We start from the raw sequence: 21,857 nt of genomic DNA on the forward strand, positions 1-21,857 counted from the left end.
TATACCCCAGAGCTGCACTCACTATTCTGCTGGTGGGGTCACTGTGTACATACATTACTTATCGTGTACTGATCCAGAGTTACATCCTGTATTATACTCCAGAGCTGCACTCACTATTCTGCTGGTGGAGTCACTGTGTTCATACATTACTTATCCTGTACTGATCCTGAGTTACATTCTGTATTATACTCCAGAGCTGCACTCACTATTCTGTTGGTGGAGTCACTGTATACATACATTACTTATCCTATACTGATCCTGAGTTACATCCTGTATTATACTCCAGAGCTGCACTCACTATTCTGCTGCTGGAGTCACTGTATACATACATTACTTATCCTATACTGATCCTGAGTTACATTCTGTATTATACTCCAGAGCTGCACTCACTATTCTGCTGCTGGAGTCACTGTATACATACATTACTTATCCTGTACTGATCCTGAGTTACATCCTGTATTATACCCCAGAGCTGTACTCACTATTCTGCTTGTGGAGTCACTGTGTACATACATTACTTATCGTGTACTGATCCTGAGTTACATCCTGTATTATACTCCAGAGCTGATTATCTCAGCGGGCGGCGCTGATAGTATTCTTTCAGCTCGTATCCCGCTGGCAGTTCTCAGTGGGACACCGGCGGAATGCTCTGAGAACAATACAGCTGTTTGCATACACAAAACAGCTGCTTTGTTCTAGAAGCTATCGCAGTGGTATCCCACTTCACCTGCATTAACTCTTAAGTAGCTAATTAGCTACTTTGAATTATGCAAAGATGATCGCTCAAAACTATCACTCAAACTGCCATTTGAGGGAATTTTGAGCGATCATCGTTCTGTATAAATGGGCCTTAGGGCGCGGTCACACGAGCGTAGGCGTATTTACGTTCGCACGTGCGCAGCGTTTAATCGCCGGAAAGAACGTTTTTCGGCGATCATGACCAGAGCTAGAAAGCGTATTATCGTTAGTTCCTACTTTGCAAACTATCTTTTCGGCCATCGAATATGCGTTGGCGCGTATTTCGGTCGCATATGTTCCGGTTTTTTTTCGGGTTGCTGTTTTTATGCGCCGTAAAATCGCCCATGCGAACGAATGCATTGGAAACCAATGCCTCAGATGGTCACGTTTATACGATTGGGCGCAAAAACGCGCCGTTTATGCGCTCGTGTGAATGCACCCTCAACGTGTGCCTCTTCAAGCCTCCACATAGAGGTGAAAACAAAGCAAAATCATTCAGTTTTACAGCACAATGTAAAGTGAGATGGGTTTCCTTTGCCAACTGGAATCTTTGGCTGTTGTAGTGACATCTGTTGGTCAATATGAAAACTGCAGCATGACAGAATTCATTATATGACATATTTCTTATAGTGACCTTTAATTACCACGTTATCTCCACCCAACTTTCCAGGTTCAAGGAGCCATTATGGTTGCATCCTGCTTTCAAATCCTCGTTGGATTTTCCGGTCTGATTGGCTTCCTCATGCGATTCATTGGTCCCTTAACGATTACTCCTACTATTACTCTCATTGCTCTTCCCCTCTTTCAGTCAGCCGGTAACGATGCAGGAACCCACTGGGGAATAGCGAGCATGTAAGTAAATGTAAACCCTTATATGTAATCCTTTAGTGACGCGGTCTATTGTGGACCTAAATACGGGATGATTTCTGGGGGATTTTAATCTCCACTTTTCAAAAGCCATAACCTTTTCTTTTTCCGTTGCCGTGGCTGTATGAGGGCTTGTTCTTTGCGTGATGATCTGTAGCTTTTTTGGGGTACATGTAATGTATTGTAAAACTTTTATTAACCCTTTCTAATCCATTTATTTTTTCTCATCCATTCTCTCCAGCTCCAAATAAATTGGAGTTGGGGAGAATGGATGAGAAAAAATAAGTTTTCCCTTCACCCTCCTGATCTGACAGTTCAGGAGGGTGCAGGTGGTCACTACACCGTGGGGGGGAATGTGGAAGTATTACTTCCGCATTCTCCCTTCAGCCTCCCGGCCCAGCGATCATGTAACAGCTGGGGGTGAGGTGACATCGGCGGTCACATGATCGCCGGCCGGAATCTCCATGCATTACATAGCGCTAATTGAGCGCTATGTAATGTGTAAAGGAGAAGGCAGAAAGGGTTTTTAACCCTTTCTGCCTTCTCCTCAGGGGTCCTCGATGAGGACCAGTGCAGGAGTGCATCTGTACCCGATGTGTCTGATGATCGGGTGCAGATGCACTCCTGCACTGCAGTGTCGGGCCTGTCCCGACATCGGAGCTGTGGAGGGAAATGATGATGTCGGGGCAGGTCCGACATTGGATTGGAAAGGGTTAATGTTTGTTGAAGAGCAGAGAGAAAAAGCATCTAAATTCTGCCATGTAATCATGCAGCATAAATGACAGGATACATTTTTCTGTGGTGCGGTACGATTACGACAATGCCAAAATGTAACATTTTTTAAAGATTTTCCACTTTTGCACAAAAAACTTTATTTTTTTTCCAAGAAAATTATTTTTTGCATCGTCCCATGACTTTTTTTTATTTTTCCATTGAGAGCTCTTTGAGGTCTTGTTTTTTGCGGGTGGTCGTTTTTATTGGTACCATTTTGTGGCTTTTTTGATCACTTTTATTGCGCTTTTTGGAAGACAAAGTGAACAAAAAAAAGCCTCTGTTTGCCTTTCTTTAGAATGTTTGCTGTGCAAGATAAAAAGTCTGCTCACTTTATAGTACGAGTCGTTACGGATGCGACAATACCAAGAATGTTTTTCTTTTTTACATTTTTTAAACAAATGGGAGAGTTTCTTTCCTTTTGTAAAAATAGTATAGTTATTTATTTGTCTTTTACATGTTTTATTTCCCTGTATAGGACATTAAACCTTCAATGCTGTTATCATTATAATTAGAGATGAGCGAACGTACTCGTTAAGGGCGATTTCGCAATCGAGCATCGCTATTTTCGAGTACCTGACTACTCGGGTGAAAAGATTCGGGGGGCACCGGGGGTGAGCGGGGGGGAACAGGGGAGAGCTCTCTCTCTCTCTACCCCCCACGCTCACCCCCGGCGCCCCCCGAATCTTTTCCCCCCGAGTAGTCAGGTACTCGAAAATAGCGATGCTCGATTGCGAAATCGCCCTTAACGAGTACGTTCGCTCATCTCTAATTATAATACATTGCAATACTTCTGTAATACAATACATTATCAATAATCACAGTGATCACAGGCTATGATAGACTTGGACGCTATTGTCTTGCGTCCAGTTGCCCTCTTTTCCTGATGTGTTTAACATTGATCGACATGTAAGGGGTAAACAACAGGGATCAGTGTTTTCACCGATCCCCACTGTTGCGACAAGAGACCAACTGTCAGTCACAGCCAGCTCCCACTGTGGATAGGGCAGGTTCAGCTTCTGAGCCCACACCATCGGTAGGAGGTAAATGTTCCCCCGGGGAAGGGGTTACTGCAGTCATGTGAGGATGCACAACCCCTCTGAGAATGTGAGGGTTGAATCCTGCTCTCAACAGCATCAATAAACAGCCGGACGGTTTTGTTTGGGGAAGCCAAGGCCAACCTGATATTTTTTCTGCAGCAGCCATTGTAGGGGAAATGTAGTATTACAAGTAGTAAGAGGACAACAGAAGGTCTGCTAGGATGGGAGCCGCTCTTCTGAGACTTGGGTACCGAGTGGGGTTGTCCTGAGCTCCCTCAGGGTTATCACCCAACTTTCCTGACATCCTGAAGGGCAAATCAGCTCTCTACAGCCATTATTTTATTGTGAATTGCACCTTTTTATCATTTTTACTAATCATATTTGTGATTTTTATGTCCCCAGGACGACTTTCTTCATCGTTTTGTTTTCTCAATACCTAAGGAACATTCCCTTCCTGATGCCATATTACTCAAAAAGTAACAGGAAGTGCCAGTTCTCCAGAGTGTATTTCTTCCAGATCTTTCCGGTAATGTGACTTATTCTAGATACGCAACATAATTTAATAATTATATTAACAGAGAGGGGAACACTCTAATTTGGGCAACAGTTCTAAATTTACAGGAGTGTTCGCATCTTGGCCAAACATCCCTGACCATCAGCTGATCATCCAGCATACTGTCAGTGCAGCGGGCCGGAGGTTGTCATCATCGGACAGGGCAGGAAGTGAGACCTCCAGCTTCATTCCCATTGAAATCACTGCACTTCCTGCTCCTGCTACGGGTAAGGTCAAACATCCTGTTCATAATGAGGAGCAGTAAGTGCAGTACAAGAAAGGCGCTGCCATTAATTACAATAGGCGTAAATCAGCACTCACAACTCCTGCCCTGTCCGCTGATGAGGTTTAGCCCACTGCACGGGTAATGGGCTGGACGTTCCGCTGATGCACAGGGATCCTGAGCCCTTTAATGGCCATTTCCACTATATCAACCTATTTTTGAATGATGTATTGCTCCTAAGCATCTAAAATAAAAAATGAAGCAACTGTGCAAATAGTCTTCATAACTGATTTACCACCGTTTTGTGTATACAGCTCCTATGCAGACTCCATAGTTACAGACTACGAAACCTGTGTAGTCAGACTGAGTAGCACAGCAAAAAAGAAAAAACTAAATACGTTTCGTATCGTAGTAATTGTACTGACCCATAGAATAAAGTTATGTCATTTTTGTTGAAGTGTGTGCGCCGTAGAAACAAGGCACACCGAAAGATTGCAGAATTTCATTTTTTTCCCATTTTTCTCCACTTAGAGTTTTTGAAAAGCTTTTCAGTATATTATGTTACATTAAATAGAATCATTGAAAAATACAACTCGTCCGGCAAAAAACACCCTCATACAGCTACGTCAATGGATGGAAAAAGGAGTTATGATTTTTTAAAAGGGGGAAGAAAACAACGGAAATGGGAAAAAAAAACTTGGTCACTAAGGGGTTAAGTGATGTATCTCAATATCCTCTAGCAATTGTTCTTTCCTTTGTCAGAAATGAACATTAGTTTTAGGGCTTATTCACAGGAGCATATATCGGCTGCTGTTTTCACGGCCTGCCTATATACACTAAATTCTGAGCTGTCTTCCCCCTTCGTTGCCCCTCACCGCCTCTCTCCTTCCCTTCGGCTATTTGCAATGGGAGGAGTGGGACAGAGGCGAAGTTAAGCTCCCGCCCCTTGTCCGCAGCTAGCAATGGGAGAGGTTGGGACGGGGGCGAAGCTAAGCTCCCGCCCCTCCATGCCCCTTGTCCACAGCTAGCAATGGAAGAGGATGGGACAGGGGCGAAGCTTAGCCCCCTCCCATTGCAAACAGCCGGAGAGGAGGAGAGAGGCAGAGAGCCGGTGAGGGGAAGGGAAGAGGATAGACAGCTCAGATGGTAGAGTATATAGGCCGGCCATGAAAACGGCGGCTGATATACGCTCCTGTGAATAAGCCCTTATCCTTATTTAACAATGCATTGCATGCTTAACAATATACATGTCATGGTACTGAACTAGTATTTTAATACAATAAATTTGTCAATTTCTTTTATTTCCTCTGTTAACCGCAAAACCCAATAAAAAGGATTGCCAAGAAAACAGTAGGAGATTTTTAAATCAAGACTATTTGCCAAGTTGCTTCACTTTTTTTTTTTCCTTTTTCATTTCAGGTGCAACTGTACATTCTAAAAAAATAGCAGTTAAGATGGACTTTATACATCATGTCTTTTACTCCAGTCACATCCAAATCGGCATTCAAATTTTTGGTTTCTGCTACTAGAGAGCAGGCATTATAGGAGTGTGCTATTACTGCGGGGTAGGGAGTCACCCTTTAATCTGTGCTAAACTTTACTCCAAATTCTCATTGCCTCTTCTCTTCCTCAGGTGCTCCTTGGTATCTCTATTTCTTGGCTAATCTGCTACATTCTCACCGTCACTGATGTTCTCCCATCCAAGCCCGAGACTTACGGGTATTTTGCTCGCACTGATGTAAAAGGAGATGTTTTGTCTCGCGCTCCGTGGTTCCGCTTTCCGTATCCAGGTACCAATGATGAAGTTCTTCGATATATATCACTTCCACTGTTGATTAAAATTGTGGGCATTTTGATGTTCTGCAGCAGCTGAGGGGTGTAGAATAGTGGCCAAAAGTTTTGAGACAAGAGACAAAGTTTGGGTTTCACACAGTTTGCCGCTTCAGTGCTTTTGGATCTTTTAGTCAGATGTTTCTATGGTTACTGAAGTGCAATTAGAAATATTTAATAACTTTTTAAACTTTTTTCGACAAATACATCAACTTTAGGCAAAGGCTCAATAATTACAATGGTGACCCTTATTTTTTGAAGATTGCTGCAATTCGCCCTACCATGTTGGATAGGATATCAGCTTCTGGGACAAATCTTGACTGATGACAAGCTGTTCTTAATCAGTGCTTGTAGTTTATCACAATTTCTGTTTTTTTGTTTGTCCACACACATTTTGAGGATTGACAACAGGTTCTCAATGAGATTGAGATCTGGGGAGTTTCCTGGTCATGGACCCCAAATTTCAATGTTTTGTTTACCGAGCCACTTAGGTATCACTTTTGCCTGGAGACATGCTGCTCCATCATGCTGGAAAAAGCATTGTTCATCACCACATTGCTCCTGGATAGTCGGGAGAAGTTGTTCTTGGAGGAGGTTAAGATCCCATTCTTTATTCATGACCGTGTTCTTAGGCTGTGAATGAGCCCGCTCTGTTGGATGAAAAGCAACCCCACCCATGGATGGTCTCAGGATGCTTTACTGGCATGACACAGGACTGATCGTAGCGCTCGCCTTTTCTTCTTCAGACAATCATTCTTCCAGATATCCCAAAAACAGTCAGAAGGCAGCTTCATCAGAGAAAATAACTTTATCCCAGTCCTCTGCGGTCCAATCCCGGTGCTTCCTGCAGAATGTCACTCTGTTCTTGATGTTTTTCTTGGGAGAAAAGTGGCTTCTTTGCTGCCCCTTCTTGACCTCAGAAGACTCCAAAAGTATTTTTCACATCGGAAGAATGCATACTTTCAAAAACTTAGCTTCAAACAATTCCTTGATAATGGTGGAATTCTTTCCTTCTCTTCCATTTTTGTATTCTGTGAAGAACAGTGCAAAGACCTTTAAACTATAACAGAAACGTTGATCTTCCTGCTATAGAACTACACAGCACTGCACATCTCCGACACTATAGTAGGGTAGGAATATACCTGTCCAGTGGGACGGAAGCAACTAAAAAGACAACAATCATATTGCAGCAAAGACTACAATCATATTGTTGTGCATGTCAATTTCCAAACAGCTGTTTGAGTCTTGTTGGTCATCATAGGTGTAAGATATGGAAACAGAAATCATGGCTCTATGGAGTCAGTGCGTAGTGGCCTTTTGGTTCTTTTCACTCCATTAGATCATAACCTGAGTGGTTATTCTGTCTGTTTTCTGGCTAACATCTAACCTACAGTCATCCTATCTTGCACTATCATGTCTTTCTCTCTCTTTCTTCGATCTATAGATCTACGCTGAATTGTCACTATCTTAGAGGCACTAGTGTGTTGGACTTCCTTCTCTACTAGCGTTTTGGACCTTCTTCTTTTGGTCTCGGACCCGTGGCAGCTTGTTGTGGCGTAGACTCTACTAGGTGATGAAATGGTTGTGCAGGAATACCAGACAAGAAGCTTCTTATAGTTGCCATAAATTAGATGCAGGTCCTGCATGTTCTGACCAGCTGACAGGAAGGGGTCATCGATTCATGCTGCTTGCCCCAAATTCTGACCTTCCATCAGCATGATGCAACAAAAATCTGGACTCCTCTGACCAGACGATGCATTTACGCTGCTCAATTATACATTTTTGTGCTCTTTTGCCCACTGGAGTCTCATTGTTTCACTTAACAATGGCTCTGGAACTAGTTGTCTGCTGTTATAGCCCATCCGTGATAAGAAATGATACGTGTTGTATACAGATATGTTAGTTGGAGCACCAGTGTTGTATTCCGCTGACTCTAACTGTTTAGAATCTGTTCCGTTAAAACAATTCATCCTCCTCTGCCCCCTTTCAGTGATGAGCGGTTTCCATCCAAAGGTTCCCCTTTCACTGTTTTTTCCTTTATCCTCATTCTTGCTATACTCTCCACACAACTGCATTAGAAAGCCTCACAAGGGTAGCCGTGAAATCCTAGCATCTATCACCCATAAACACTCTACTTTATTACTAATGAAGCTGAAAAGTTTCTTCAGATGCCCTCACCCCAGTTAACGGGCAGCACCATGGATGGCTAGCATTGTTGAGCATTCCCTCAAGTCAACATACAGCTCATCACTTTAAGTCAATAAGCTGCATCAGTCTCATTATTTCTGCCTTTTGACTTGTATCACAGCTCTTTAATTTGTCTTCCAGGCCAGTGGGGTGTGCCTACCGTCAGTCTGGAAGGGGTCTTTGGGATCTTGGCTGGAGTAATTTCATCCATGATTGAGTCGGTGGGCGACTACCATGCATGTGCACGTCTTTCTGGGGCACCACCCCCACCAAAGCATGCAATAAACAGAGGAATCGGGATAGAAGGAATCGGTTGCCTATTGGCCGGAGCCTGGGGCACCGGAAATGGGACCACATCCTACAGTGAAAATGTCGGTGCCCTGGGAATCACAAAGGTAAACATTCAAATGTCATTAATGAGATTCAAATTAGGAATGGTAGGATGATCTTAAGGCAGTTGACCACAGGAAGTAATTCTCAGAGCCAGACTAGTGCTACCAAATGAAAGAAAACTTCCTACATTCTAATACTATGTAAGTTATGAAGTTGTGATGATAATTTGGCAAATCACACCATAGTTCATCAGTCAGTACTTAAGAATTCACATCTATTGTATTACTGTATGTACCAAATTGTGCAAATTTTCAAAAAGTTGCTACAATCTGAAGGAGTAGCAAAGTGGAAAATTGTTCCAGTCATTGCAAAATATTTATCATCTTACTGGAGGGGTGGAAATCCCTACACAAAAATTGCACCTAGCTGGGAGCGGCACTGAGCCGGATATAAGCCGGAAAGGACATTTCTCTTTTTTCGGCAGGCGTCCTGGAGGCCGGACCACACCAGTCAAACATTCATTCCATATACACTATGTTAACAAAAGTATGGGACCCCCATCAGTCCTGTGCTGTCAGACGAAGGGAATATTCAAATTGGATGTGTGAGCAATAAGTATAAAAGGAGAATATCACACAGGCAGATCCCAGTACATAAACCATCAGAATGCCACCAGGTGTAGAACTGACAAGGGGGTGCGGTAGGGAATGTCGATCAGTATTGGACATCGCAACGCTTTTGGGCCTTCAAAAGTCCCCAGGGTATAGTGGTGAGATGTCACCAACCAATCAGTATAGGACATCGCAGTGCTTTTCGACCAATCAAAAAATTAAATGTTGGCAATGTTATTTGGAAATGGAAAACATCTGGTGTGTGCAGTGTGGCCAGGTTCAGGGCGACCTCGTAAATTGACAGAATGAGGACAACAAAGCCTTGTACGAGCTGTAAAGGCATGAAGCATATCGCTTACCGAAACACTCACTCAAGAGGTCTCACGGGCCATTAGAACAACCATTAGCAACAGAACCATCATAGGGAACTGCATGCAGAGGGTTACCATGGACAAGTGGCTGCACACAAGCCCAAGAGCACAGCAGTGAATGCACAGAGGCGCCTGCAATGGCACTTGGAACATGCTTCTGGAACTGTAAATGGGTGGAAGCAAGTGTTGTGGACAGATGAATCACAGCACAACATTTTCCGAACCAATGACAGCACTTGGATGTGGCGGTTGCCTGGAGAGAGGTTTCATAGAATGGTAGAGTTGGAAAGGACCTCTAGGGTCATCGGGTCCGACCCCCTGCTCAGTGCAGGATTCACTAAATCATCCAAGACAGATATTTGTCCAGCCTTTGTTTGAACACTTCTATTGAAGGAGAACTCACCACCTCCTGTGGTAACCTGTTCCACTCATTGATCAACCTCACTGTCAAAAAGTTTTTTCTAATATCTAATCTGTTTCTCCTCCCTTTCAGTTTCATCCCATTGCATTTAGTATTTCCTTCTGCAAATGAGGTTTCTATGCGACTGCAATGTCCCAACAATTAAGTTTAGAGGAGGTTCTGTTATGGCGTGGAGGTGTTTGTGTCTGGAAGGACTAGGGCCATTGGTTATACTGAAGTCCACCCTCAATGCCAAAAAGTACAGAGACATTCTAGACAATGTGGCATTACCTATCCTGTGGCAATACTTTGGTACAGCTCCATGTCTCTACCAAAATGACCGAGCACCATGTCATACAGTAAGCAGCATTGAAGATTGATTTGAGGAAGGGAATATCTGCAAACTTCATTGGCCAATCCAAAGTCTGGATCTCAATCCCATTGAGTTTGTCTGGGATGAACTAGACCACCATATCTATGCACGTCCAACATCCTCCCCATCACTATGTGAAGCTTTATTCAAGGAATGAAGACAAATCCCTTCACACATCTATAGGAATCGGGCGGAAAGTATGCTTAGCAGGGTTACTACAGTCATTGAAGCCAAAGGCGGCCCAACACTGTATTGGAAAATGTGAATGAAATCAAATTTCTTTACCTTCTATTTTTGTGAGCCTAGTGTACTAGTACTATACAGCAGTGGTGAAAACCAAGGAAATTGTCTAATTGGAATCTCTATATTTTTAACCAGATGATTCAGTCATCAGAATTGGTCCTACAGGGTTGCGTACAGATATTATCTAGTGGTTGAGCAAATGTAGGAGCGTTAAGCCACTCTGATGCTGATCATTGTTTTTCAGGTTGGGAGTCGGATGGTGATCATTGCTGGCGGGGTACTGATGCTCCTTTTGGGCATGTTTGGTAAAATTGGTGCTGTCTTTGCCACTATCCCAACTCCAGTGATCGGTGGGATGTTCCTGGTGATGTTTGGAGTAATAGCTGCTGTTGGATTGTCCAATTTACAGGTGAATGAAAAATGAATGACCAAAAAATAAATGTAAAAAAAAAAGACTGCAATGACTTGGAGATCTCATCTAACCATATTTTACTCATAATAGAACATAGAACACACATCAGAAGGTGAAAGGGAGACATGTTCTCCATTTTATTATAAAACTTTCACTCATTTAGAAATTAATGGTAGCAACACATCACACAAAAGTTGGGACAGAGTTAACAAAAGGCTGGAAAAGCAAGCGTTACTAATCAAAAACAGCTGGAGAGTCAATCTTCTGCTAATTTACAAGACTGTATAAAAGGAACACGTTTGAGAGTCAAAGTCTCTCAGAAACAAAGATGGTCAGAACAGAAGTTCACCAATCTGTGAAAAATGGCATCTAAATATTGTAGAAAAATTTCAGAAAAATATTCCTCTTTGACTTTGAATATCCCACCATCTACAGTACATAATATCAACAGTTTCAGAAAATTCTGAGAAATTAATGTGCACAAGGAATAAGGCTGATATTCAATACTAGATGCTCGAGGTCTACGGGCCCTCAGGTGTCACTGCATTAAAAACAGGCATGATTCTGCAATGCAAATCACTGCAAGAGCTCTGGAATACTTTCAGCAATTATTGTCTGTGAACGCATTTCTCAGTGTAATCCACAAATACAGGTTAAGGGCTTATTTAGCCGACCGTATATCGGCTCGGTTTTCACGCCGAACCGATATACGGTGTCCTTGTCTGCGGGGAAGGGGGGGGGTTGGATGGAAGAGCCAGGAGCAGGAACTGAGCTCCCGCCCCCTGCCACTATTTGCAATAGGAGGGGGTGACACGGGGGCAGAGCTAAGTCCCGCGACTTAGCTCCGCCCCGTCCCGCCCTCCCATTGCAAATAGTGGCGAGGGGCAGGGAAGGGGCGAGAGCTCAGTTCCTGCTTCTGGCTCCACCCCCCCTCCTGCAGACAAGGACACCGTATATCAGCTCGGCCTAGACAGATTTACTCTCTCATGCTACAAGACTTTTTCCAATACCTTGCCCTCTCATTTCCTCCGGACCTTTAACTTCCTTACATCGGGTACCTGCACACCAAGAGATATCCTGAAATCATTTATTACAGTTATCCCAAAAGAGGGGAAGGATCCTTCCCTGTGTCAGAGTTATTGTCCCATTTCCCTACAAAACGTGGATCTAAAACGCTTTTCAAAAATCATTGCCAATCTCTTTTTGCCCCTCCACTGCTACATTATACACGGGGACCAGGAGGGTTTTGTGCCACTGAGGGAGGCACAGGACAACACTATTAAGGCCATTAACCTCATCCATCAGGTGAAAAAAACATCCCTTCCTATATGCCTTCTTTCCACGGACGCTGACAAAGTGTTCAATAGGCTTGATTGGGTCTTCTTGCAAGAAACTCTCCACCACATGGGTCTAGGCCATAATATTATGAACTGGATCTCTAGCCTATACTCATCCCCATCAGCCTCTGTTAAAACTAATGGTCAGTTTTCCACTCCCTTTCTAATTTCCAATGGCACACATCAAGGATGCCCTCTTTCTCCCCTTCTCTTTATCTTGTGCCTGGAGCCCCTCCTCGGCCACATACGTTCCAACACCAACATTGGAGGAGTACAGATGGGGGGGCTGCGTGCACAAGGTAGCCTCATACGCAGATGATCTGCTGTTCTTTCTCTCATCTTCCAGGTTGTCTCTCCCTAACCTTCTAAACGAACTTCGTTATCAAATTTCAAAATTAATTGCCAAAAATCTGCAGTGCTCAATGTATCTTTGTCTTACTCCCTGGCCACTGAGCTAAAAGATTCGTTCTCCTTTCGATGGCCCACAGATAACATTAAATATTTGGGGATCCACCTAACAGCAGATACCTCCAACCTATACGCAGCAAACTACACAAGCCTTTTAAGTAACATTAAAAGGGACCTAACTTCAGGACTAAGGGCCTTTTTTCCTGGTTTGGCAGATGTTCAATATTTAAGATAAATGTCCTTCCCAAAATATTGTAGTATACCCTTCAAGCCTTACCCATTCATACACTTCGGACACTTATCTTCCCTGCTCACAAGGTTTATATGGGCGGACAAGCCTTCCCGCATAGCCTGGAGTAACCTGTTGAGGTCTAAGGAAATGGGCGGTCGTGACCTACCAAATTTGACGGCCTATCACCAAGCCTCATCTTTTGTGCGTAGTCGACTGGAATAGGCACATTAACTATAAGCAGTGGATTTAGTTGGAACAGGTGGTTTCCCCTATGCCCCTTCCTGCTCTACCTTGGATACAGGGTGACCTACTTCCAGAAATTAGTTCCCACCCCATTTTCAGGGTCCTCTCCCGAGTTTTCCCCAAACCTGGCATTTCGCCCATGCCATCACCCTCGTTTCCTATTTTGGGAAAGCCAGCTCTCCCTGCTAGACTTGAAGGGGGGACACTCCATCTATGGCTCCACAGTGGTAGGTTCAGGGCATTCCATTTCCTATCAGAGGGACAGTGGCTATCTATCTATAACAGGGCTGGCAAATATCACACAACCTATGCCACTGACTTACTGTCAAATCAACCTGAAGGTTGCAAGTTCGATCCCCGCATGATTCAGGTAGCCGGCTCAAGGTTGACTCAGCCTTCCATCCTTCCGACGTCGGTAAAATGAGAACCCAGCTTGGTAATAAGTAATAATTACCTGAAAGCGCTGCGGTATAAGTTGGCGCTATACAAATACCAAATCCTACAAATCAGACTTTTTCTCCATTCCTTACCTCCTGCCCTGGGATTCTCAAGAGGGAAGACTCAATTTCAGCAGCTCTGCAGTGGCATAGGTCCCTCCCGCTACACCTTTTACTGTATATGCAACATATCAACCACACAAGCAGAGGTCCCACCACCATCATATGTTCGCGCTTGGGAAAGAGATTTGACAATATCCATTACACCTGAACAGTTAAATAGAGTTTTCAACTCTACACATAAGTCATCCATCTCAAGCAAGGTTCAGAAAATGGGATTCAAAATTCTCTCGCTGTGGTATAGGGTGCCCTCCCGATTGGGGAAATGGCTGGTATCATTTTATGTAATGTGTTGGAGGTGAGGTGCAGGCCAGGGAACCCTTTCACAAGTATTTTAGGATTGCACACTGCTGGTGAACTTCTGGCCTGAGGTTTGGCGCATTAGCTCCAAATTTACAGATTTTGTTCTCCCAAAGTCACCTCCATTATTATTCTTCCTACATCTCAGCAACATCCCCTCGAATTCCTATAGGCGTTCTGTGGTGAGACATCTGCTCGAAATGCAAGGGCATGCATACTGAAACTATGGAGACAAACGTCACCTCCCTCTGATTCAATATGGTTGCAACAGATCCGCGAGACGATGGAGATGGAGGACCTTACAGCTTCTATAAAAGATTCTCAGGATAGGTTCTCAAAAACGTGGCACTATTGGTTGGAGTTCCTAAACTCGAGGAATAAAAGAATCTCTATGCCTTATGAGACCTCTTGGCCCAGTGTTCCCAATCCCCTCCTCCCAACACAATATTTCCTCCTCCCCTCCCTTTTTTTTTCTTAAATCATCACCCTCCCCCCCTCTGTGTCTCCCGCCCTCCTCTTCCCTTATACCTATCCTCCTAACCCCTTTCAAGCCTAACCCCTTTCTGGTTAGCTCCGGGGAGCTACCAGACAATTCTCATCATAAGGGAATATTTAGGTTTTCCATTATGTTACTTCACAGGTCTCCAATCCGTTCTAGTTTCTGTAACGATGCGCTCCTGAACCTGTCCCACTCTACTGTCGTAGATGGGGATAAGCCTATGAAAATATGTAACTTACATTTTGTAGTTACAATTGGACAATGTTAAATTGTTTCTCTAATTTGAAAAAACGAATAAATAAAGAATTTAAAAAAATAAAGAGGAGAGGGACCATCCAGCTTGTTATCGGTGTGCAGGTCAAAAGCCTGCTGGTATGAGGTTCCATTAGTGCCTATGGGCAATTTACACATCTTGAAAGGCAATATAAATGCTGAGCATTATATAGAGGTTATAGAACAAACGCTCCCATCCAGACAATGTCTCTATCAGGGAAGGCCTTGCATATATCAGCAAGACAATTCTGAACCTCATGGCTTCACAGAACAAGAGTCCGGGTGCTGAACTGCCATCTGCAGTCCAGACCTTCCACCAATATGAAAAAAATTGGCGCATTATGACTTTTTTGGACTTGGGGTTGTAGATGTAATGGACATTTTTGCTTAATTTCTGCATCCAAACGAACATTTTTTGTGTTTTATTCTTCCAGTACGCTGACATGAATTCCTCAAGGAACATATTCATTGTTGGATTTTCCATATTTTCTGGCCTTACTATTCCAAACTGGGTGAAAAACAATACGGATCTTCTAGAGACGGGTAAAGATACAGATAATGTCGGGAACAAGAAAGATCAGGGATGTTGAATTTCATCGCCCAATCCTTTTGACCTCTGGGAGAGAAGTCGGCACACGGTGCTCGGCCGAGCCGAACGTTTGTATATGGGGATCCAGAGAAAACAGCTGTTGACTAAACAATCGTTCGACTGACAGTTGTTGAGGTTGTATGGGGGGGGGGGGGGGGGGCTTCATTGTCCTAACAGTTTTAGGATTGTGTTATATCCATTTCAGTGAATCCACAATGGAGCTCTTATGTTCTCTTTCGTTGGGGTTCCTGGCATTTTGTTGCAGTATCATTCTTTAGAACCTGAAAAGGCAAGTGCATCAAACCGAGTCCGAGACGTGACTTCTAATTGCATTTCCATCTCCACACAGGTATTGTTCAACTAGACCAAGTCATCCTGGTGCTGCTAACCACGGGAATGTTCGTAGGCGGGTTCCTAGGATTCTTCCTGGACAACACTATACCAGGTAATGTTGGGCTTTAGTCTTAGAGACTCTGCTTGTCTGGAGATCATTCTATGTAGAACATATCCAACACATATGTTCATAGGCCATTTAGCCTCTCTAAGTGAATCTGTAGCTTATCAGCTGTGGTCAGGTCACTGGATCTCCACCAATCATAAGAATGAGATTTCAGTGTCCGCATTCGAATACAGCAGTAGTTGTGCAGGGCGCATGTTCACTGCCTCTCCATTCAACTCTGCTCGACTGTCAGAGATAAAGGAGCACTGTACTTGTCCTGTACCCCGAATCTCTTTAACCTTATTACCCACATCCATTGCCGCACCTACATTCAGATCACATCCTGCAATTCTGGTATCCGCACTTTCAAAACTTCTTAACTTTTAAAATTTCTCTGGCAATATATCTACATGAGGGATTATTTTTTGCGTGAGGAGTTATGTTTTTTTTCCTGACGACAGAGTTAACCGTGCGGGATTAATGATGTAATATTTTAATAAATTGGATTTTTATAGATGCACCAATACCAATTTTATTTTTTTAAGGGTGAAGTCACACGAACGTATATCGGCTCGGTTTTCACGCCGAGCCGCTTATACGTTGTTCTCCTCTGCAGGGGGGGGGGTGGAAGAGCCAGGAGCAGGAACTGAGCTCCCATCCCCCTCTCTGCCTCCTCTCCGCCCCTCTGCACTATTTGCAATGGGGAGAGGTGGGACGGGGGCGGGGCTCGCCCCCGCCCCTTCCCATTGCAAATAGTGCAGAGGGGCGGAGAGGAGGTGCAGAGGGTTTACAGGAGCTCAGTTCCTTCTCCTGGCTCTTCCATCCTCCCCCCCCCCCCTGCACACGAGGACAACGTATATCGGCTCAGCGTAAAAACCGAGCCGATATACGTTCGTGTGACTTCATCCTGAAGGCGATAACTGGGAAAAGTTTTTTTTTTTAACTTTTAATATTTTTATAATTGAGAAATCTTTATTTTACTGATTATTTTTACCTTCTTCATTGGTCCCTATGGGGGACTTGAACTTGCAATAATTTGATCACTTATACAGTATAATGCAATACTATTGGCATTACCAATAACAGGTTTACCAATTAATAGACATAAATCCATGGCAGCTGTAAGGACTGTCAGAAGCCCCCAGGCTGCCATGACACCAGAAGGTAGCCCCATGATCTATATCGATCAATCGGGACATTTAAATGTCAGAACTTACAGCAGCATTTAAAGGGTTAACGGCCACGGTCAGTTATCTCTGATCGCAGCTGTTGAGGGGAGGTGTTGGCCATCAGAGCCCGCTCCACACAGCATATAATGTGGACAGCTATGTTCAGTTAGGACAGATATAACCATATGTGTGACCCAAAAGGTGTTCAGATGAGGTCTTGACTCCACCATAAATTTTTGTGTTGTTTCTTATTACTTGATAGGTACAAAAGAAGAAAGGGGAATAGCCACATGGAATGATGCCAGCGGAGACACTGAAAACTGTTGCGATGTTGGAGATGTCTATGACCTTCCATTTGGAATTGGCACAAAATTCTGCACTTCTTCTTGGCTCCGATATGTTCCTTTCTGTCCAAAACCCAGGGAGTTGCCCTTTGTGGCTCAAGAGAACAACAATCGGAATACCTACATTGAAACTATCCACTGAATAGCGCCAAGGAGCATTGTAGCAAGTCCAATACACATAGTACAAGTATGTTCAGGACCCTCTCAGGATCCCCTTCACCATCACTGGAAGACTGTAAACATCGGATGGCATGGGTGTCTATGGATAACAATGGACATACGGCTATACGAGCGGCATACAACTGACTGGAGGAGGCTCCCTGCTGGGGGACCCCCAATAATTGGCTTCTGAGAGGGCGGCCTACAAGGAGAGTTACTCTAAGACCAATTAACTTCATATATTGGTTCAACTTGTACCAAAATGGCCTGTATCTATGTGATTTGAATGTACTAATGTTTGCAGCAATGTCTTATGATCAGTGGATGACTCCAAGAAGAAAAACAATCCTTAAAACAGAGATGTATTTAGAACCAAATGCCTAGATATGACATCGCTGGAGAAGCTTTGGGTCAACGAACTGAAAGCCCTGAGCAAATGCAATAGCCAAACACAGGCCAATTCAGGACCAAAGGGATTTAGCTTTTCCTCACCAGCATCCTTTATGACCAGGCGAAAACTGTGATCAGACATCCCGTTACATAAGTAATCAAACTGTAATCAGAATACTGTGATACTTCTGGTAAGACCGTTATCTTCCATGCTGATAAATGTAACAGATTTGTATCAGGTTCTTCCAGCAGAGGTGCTTTAATAAAGGCGTCATGGCCACACTCACTGGTTACATCCAAAAGTATGTCATTTCCATGTGAACTCGTCTTTGATCCATCAGCTACCCTTAGGGTACCTTTACATGCGATGACTGTTGGGCCCAACGATTATTGCTCCTGAATCACTGACTAGAGGCAAAGTGATGGCTGCTAAGACCATAGTGGAGTGACCTAAAAAGAGTCCCGCAAATATGGGGATTAACTGTTTTGGCTGCACACACAATTCAAGCCTATATTTATTTACAGTGTCCATTAGTGGTAGTTCTGATCTGCCCAGCTACAGGGTTACCTGTAATTGGCCCAGTAATCAGAACCCCTTGCTATTGGTTCTCTCTAATACCATAGCCATTGGTCAGACTGGATAATGAAAGAAATTCCAATGATTGGCTGAGCGCTGTGGTGTGATAGGAGGGGATGGTCCCAGAGTTTGGTTGTGCAGAGGAAGTGAGAAGTTATTGTTGGAGAGGGGAAAGGAGAAGGGGGTGCGCGTGTTTGGGGTCTGTGAGGAGCAGACGCGGAACAAATATTCCCATGGGATGCCAAGAGCTGGAAGAGAGAGAGAAACTTCAAGAGCATCTGTCAGCAGGAAGACTGCCTCAGACCGAGTGCAAGACAGTTGCAGCTGGAGCAAAGAGCCCAAGAAGCCCAGCATACGTGGGGAAGGTTACCTTGCAGAACACGGGGAAAAAAATAGGCCCAGTAACTGATATTGTAGAACCACATTACAGAGACCAGTCTAACCTTCATGCATCAAAGGGCAAGAAGACAAAATCTGGATATTCAGGATTACACTGTCTGAAGTACTGCCGTGATAAGTATTGCACCCAACATTAATGATTTTAAGTAAAATGTTTAACTACTGTTTGCACCAAGATTTCAGTCTTAGTCTGAGTGTTTTCACAGAGGTTAATGTGCTAATCAGCACTAGTGTCACAACAAACTAGAATAGTACTATCAAAGCCAAAGCCTGTTTAACTCCCTGCAGCCAGGTCCTCCTGATGGAAGTTATTAGTGAGGCTTAAAGAAACATTTACCACTCACATCACTCCCTTCCCACTCTGGCCTGCTACAGACACAGTTTTGGCGTCACGAACAGGATTTCTTAAAGTGACCACATACTTTATTTATTGAAAATTGCATAAGATAATACAGAGGAAAACAACAGTATACATATTCCTGGGCACCATTTTGTCAGATTCAAGTGATAGGGATCCGCAGCTCAGTGGCAGTGGATCCTTAGCTATCAACCCCACCTCCTTTATGCTTCTCACTATGCCCTACTAGCTGGGGGCTATGGCAGTGAGCCACATACATTGGGAGACGTCAGAGATTAGCTGTAGAGCAGAAAGTGGAAATATTAATAGCCAATTAGGTGGAGTCGCCATTAGAAAAGTCAAATCTTGACCCCAGACCCAAAAGAAAACTGTAGTAAACCAATATTTGAAAGATTTTTTAGCATATATTTGAGACCTGTACTGCCTCAGAGTTGAAAAAACATTCTTCAATAAGAAATAAAAGTCTGTGTGACTATACCTTGTCTCTACAAGAATGAAAGCCATTATACATGGTGATCCCCAAAAAGCAGAGGGGGGGGGGGGGGTGACCAAATTTTTTTAGAACAACTAATTGAAGAAGCGGCTACAGAAACTTTACTCAGTTGGTTGAAGATGCTGTCCATACAACATCCTTCTTAAGGCCCACTTACACCAGCCGATGATCGCTAAAAGAAAAAAAAAAATTGCTAATCGGCAATCGTTTAAGTGATAATCGGTGCATGTAAATGTGCGCCCATGGTCCGCTTTTCGGGCACTATTAGCCGATCGTTAAATTCAAGCTAACCTAAAAATCGTTTTTCACTTTTATCAGAAGGTCTCCATGGGGAGTGCTGATAGCATTGTTGGGTCCTGGCAGTCCTGAGGATGTTACATTTACATGTAGAACTGATCGGTGTATATCCAAGTCTGGTCCTCCCACGTGACCCATTAACGCTGTAGCATAAGGTCTGCTGGCAATCCATCAAAGAAATATGTATAGAATATAAGGGAAAGCACCCAATAGATCTTTAATCAGATTATATATATATTAAACTCCTATTCAGGAGACAGTAACTCACCTGGCACCCAGCGGGAAACTCTAGGAAAAGGCAAAAGGAAAAGGCTAGGCATCTATGGTCCTGGCTTGCTTGGGATGATAAAAGTCAGTCCTGGTCCATGGTGATCCAAGCATTCAGGTGGCAGTGTAAGGGGACCCAAACACTGACTAGTGGAAAAGTGGAAGGGTAATAGAGATGAGTGAACGTACTCATTTCGAGTAATTACTTGATCGAGCACCGCGATTTTCGAGTACTTCCGTACTCGGGTGAAAAGATTCGGGGGCGCCGGGAGGCGTGGCGGAGCGGGGGGCAGCAGCGGGGAACAGGGGGGATCCCTCTCTCTCTCTCCCCCACTCCCCACTGCAACCCCCCACTCACCCACGGCGCCCCCCGAATCTTTTCGCCCGAGTACGGAAGTACTCGAAAATCGCGGCGCTCGGGCGAAAAAGGGGCGTCGCCGAGTAGGCTCGCTCATCTTTAGTAATAGTCCAAAGAAAAAACACACTATTTAAGTCTCCAACAAAGCCATACAAGACAAGAATGTTGCAGTGTGGATAAAGAGATGCAACTCGTCTCCACTGGCTTGGCTGTCAGGGGATTAAATACTATGTGTTTCCACGCTCAGGGCACCTTTCTCAAGTAGCAGTCCATCTAAGGAATTTCCAATATTCTGGCACCTCCATGTTCCCTGCTCACTGATTGGCTGGGATTGCTACTATTTTTTCCTGCCTTGTTTTTGGGGCAAATGTCCAACTGTCATATTCAGTGCAGCCTTCCTTACATGCAATACTGAAAAACAGCAAATCTCACCACATTTCATAGATAAATAAATCTTTATTTAAGAATCACAAATGTAATAATATAAAACAGATCTGCTCCGCGGAGCGAACAATACAACATCCAATATTACAAATCTAAAAGAGGGTCACCCTCAGACATCAAGAAAAACAGAAGTCACCAAGTAACCAGAAGTCTCAACTTCTTTATGGCTTTTCGGAAAAGCGGGTTGACTAAGGCCCCTTTCACAGGGGATGACTTGTTTGGTGCAGATGCCAGACAGGTCGTCCCAGTGATAATCGTTCCTCTGCTTTTACACAGGAATGATCATTGCTAATGAATGGAAGCAGAACGGGCCGGGGATCGATCCCTCCCGCCTGCCTCCATTCACACTAATCAGGCAGTAGTCGTTCATGAGTGATACTGCCTGTTTACATGGACCGATCCCTTGTTCAGTTTTCTGCATGCAAAACCTGAACGGCAAACGAGAACTGAACGAATTTTCGAGGCACGTGTTCAGACCGCTAGCTCAAGGAATCAGAACAAGTTATTGTCACGTGTAAACGGCCCCAATACAATTTTTATCAGCATTCCCAGAAGCCTGAAAGGCAGCTCCGCCTAGCCGTGCACTGAAAAGGGAATGCAGTACGCATCACAACATAGCAGTTTAAGAAAGTAGAACATCAACCCTTATAAGTCTTGAAATGGCAGCCATATTGGTTGTAACCCAGCTTTCTTAGATATAGCTGAGAAACGACTTGTAATCTTGTAGAGGGGAGGACTTTTAGTACGGGTCCATTATTGAAACTCTTGAGGCG

General features: G+C 43.9%; 1 protein-coding gene across 1 annotated transcript in view; it reads left to right on the forward strand.

Moving 5' to 3' along the window:
- The window catches only part of LOC136610153 (solute carrier family 23 member 1-like), a 39,686-nt gene extending 21,504 nt beyond the window's left edge, over window positions 1-18,182 (forward strand). The window contains exons 5-12 of the mRNA XM_066589401.1: window positions 1,409-1,590; window positions 3,819-3,942; window positions 5,826-5,982; window positions 8,351-8,604; window positions 10,785-10,949; window positions 15,236-15,344; window positions 15,740-15,835; window positions 17,261-18,182. Of these exons, the coding sequence (XP_066445498.1) occupies window positions 1,409-1,590; window positions 3,819-3,942; window positions 5,826-5,982; window positions 8,351-8,604; window positions 10,785-10,949; window positions 15,236-15,344; window positions 15,740-15,835; window positions 17,261-17,484 (1,311 nt within the window). The 3' untranslated portion in view covers window positions 17,485-18,182. The remainder of the gene's footprint in view (window positions 1-1,408; window positions 1,591-3,818; window positions 3,943-5,825; window positions 5,983-8,350; window positions 8,605-10,784; window positions 10,950-15,235; window positions 15,345-15,739; window positions 15,836-17,260) is intronic.
- The last annotated feature ends 3,675 nt before the right edge of the window (window positions 18,183-21,857 follow it).

The sequence above is a fragment of the Eleutherodactylus coqui genome, chromosome 2 (assembly GCF_035609145.1).
Source record: "Eleutherodactylus coqui strain aEleCoq1 chromosome 2, aEleCoq1.hap1, whole genome shotgun sequence".
Classification (NCBI taxonomy): Eukaryota; Metazoa; Chordata; class Amphibia; order Anura; family Eleutherodactylidae; genus Eleutherodactylus; species Eleutherodactylus coqui.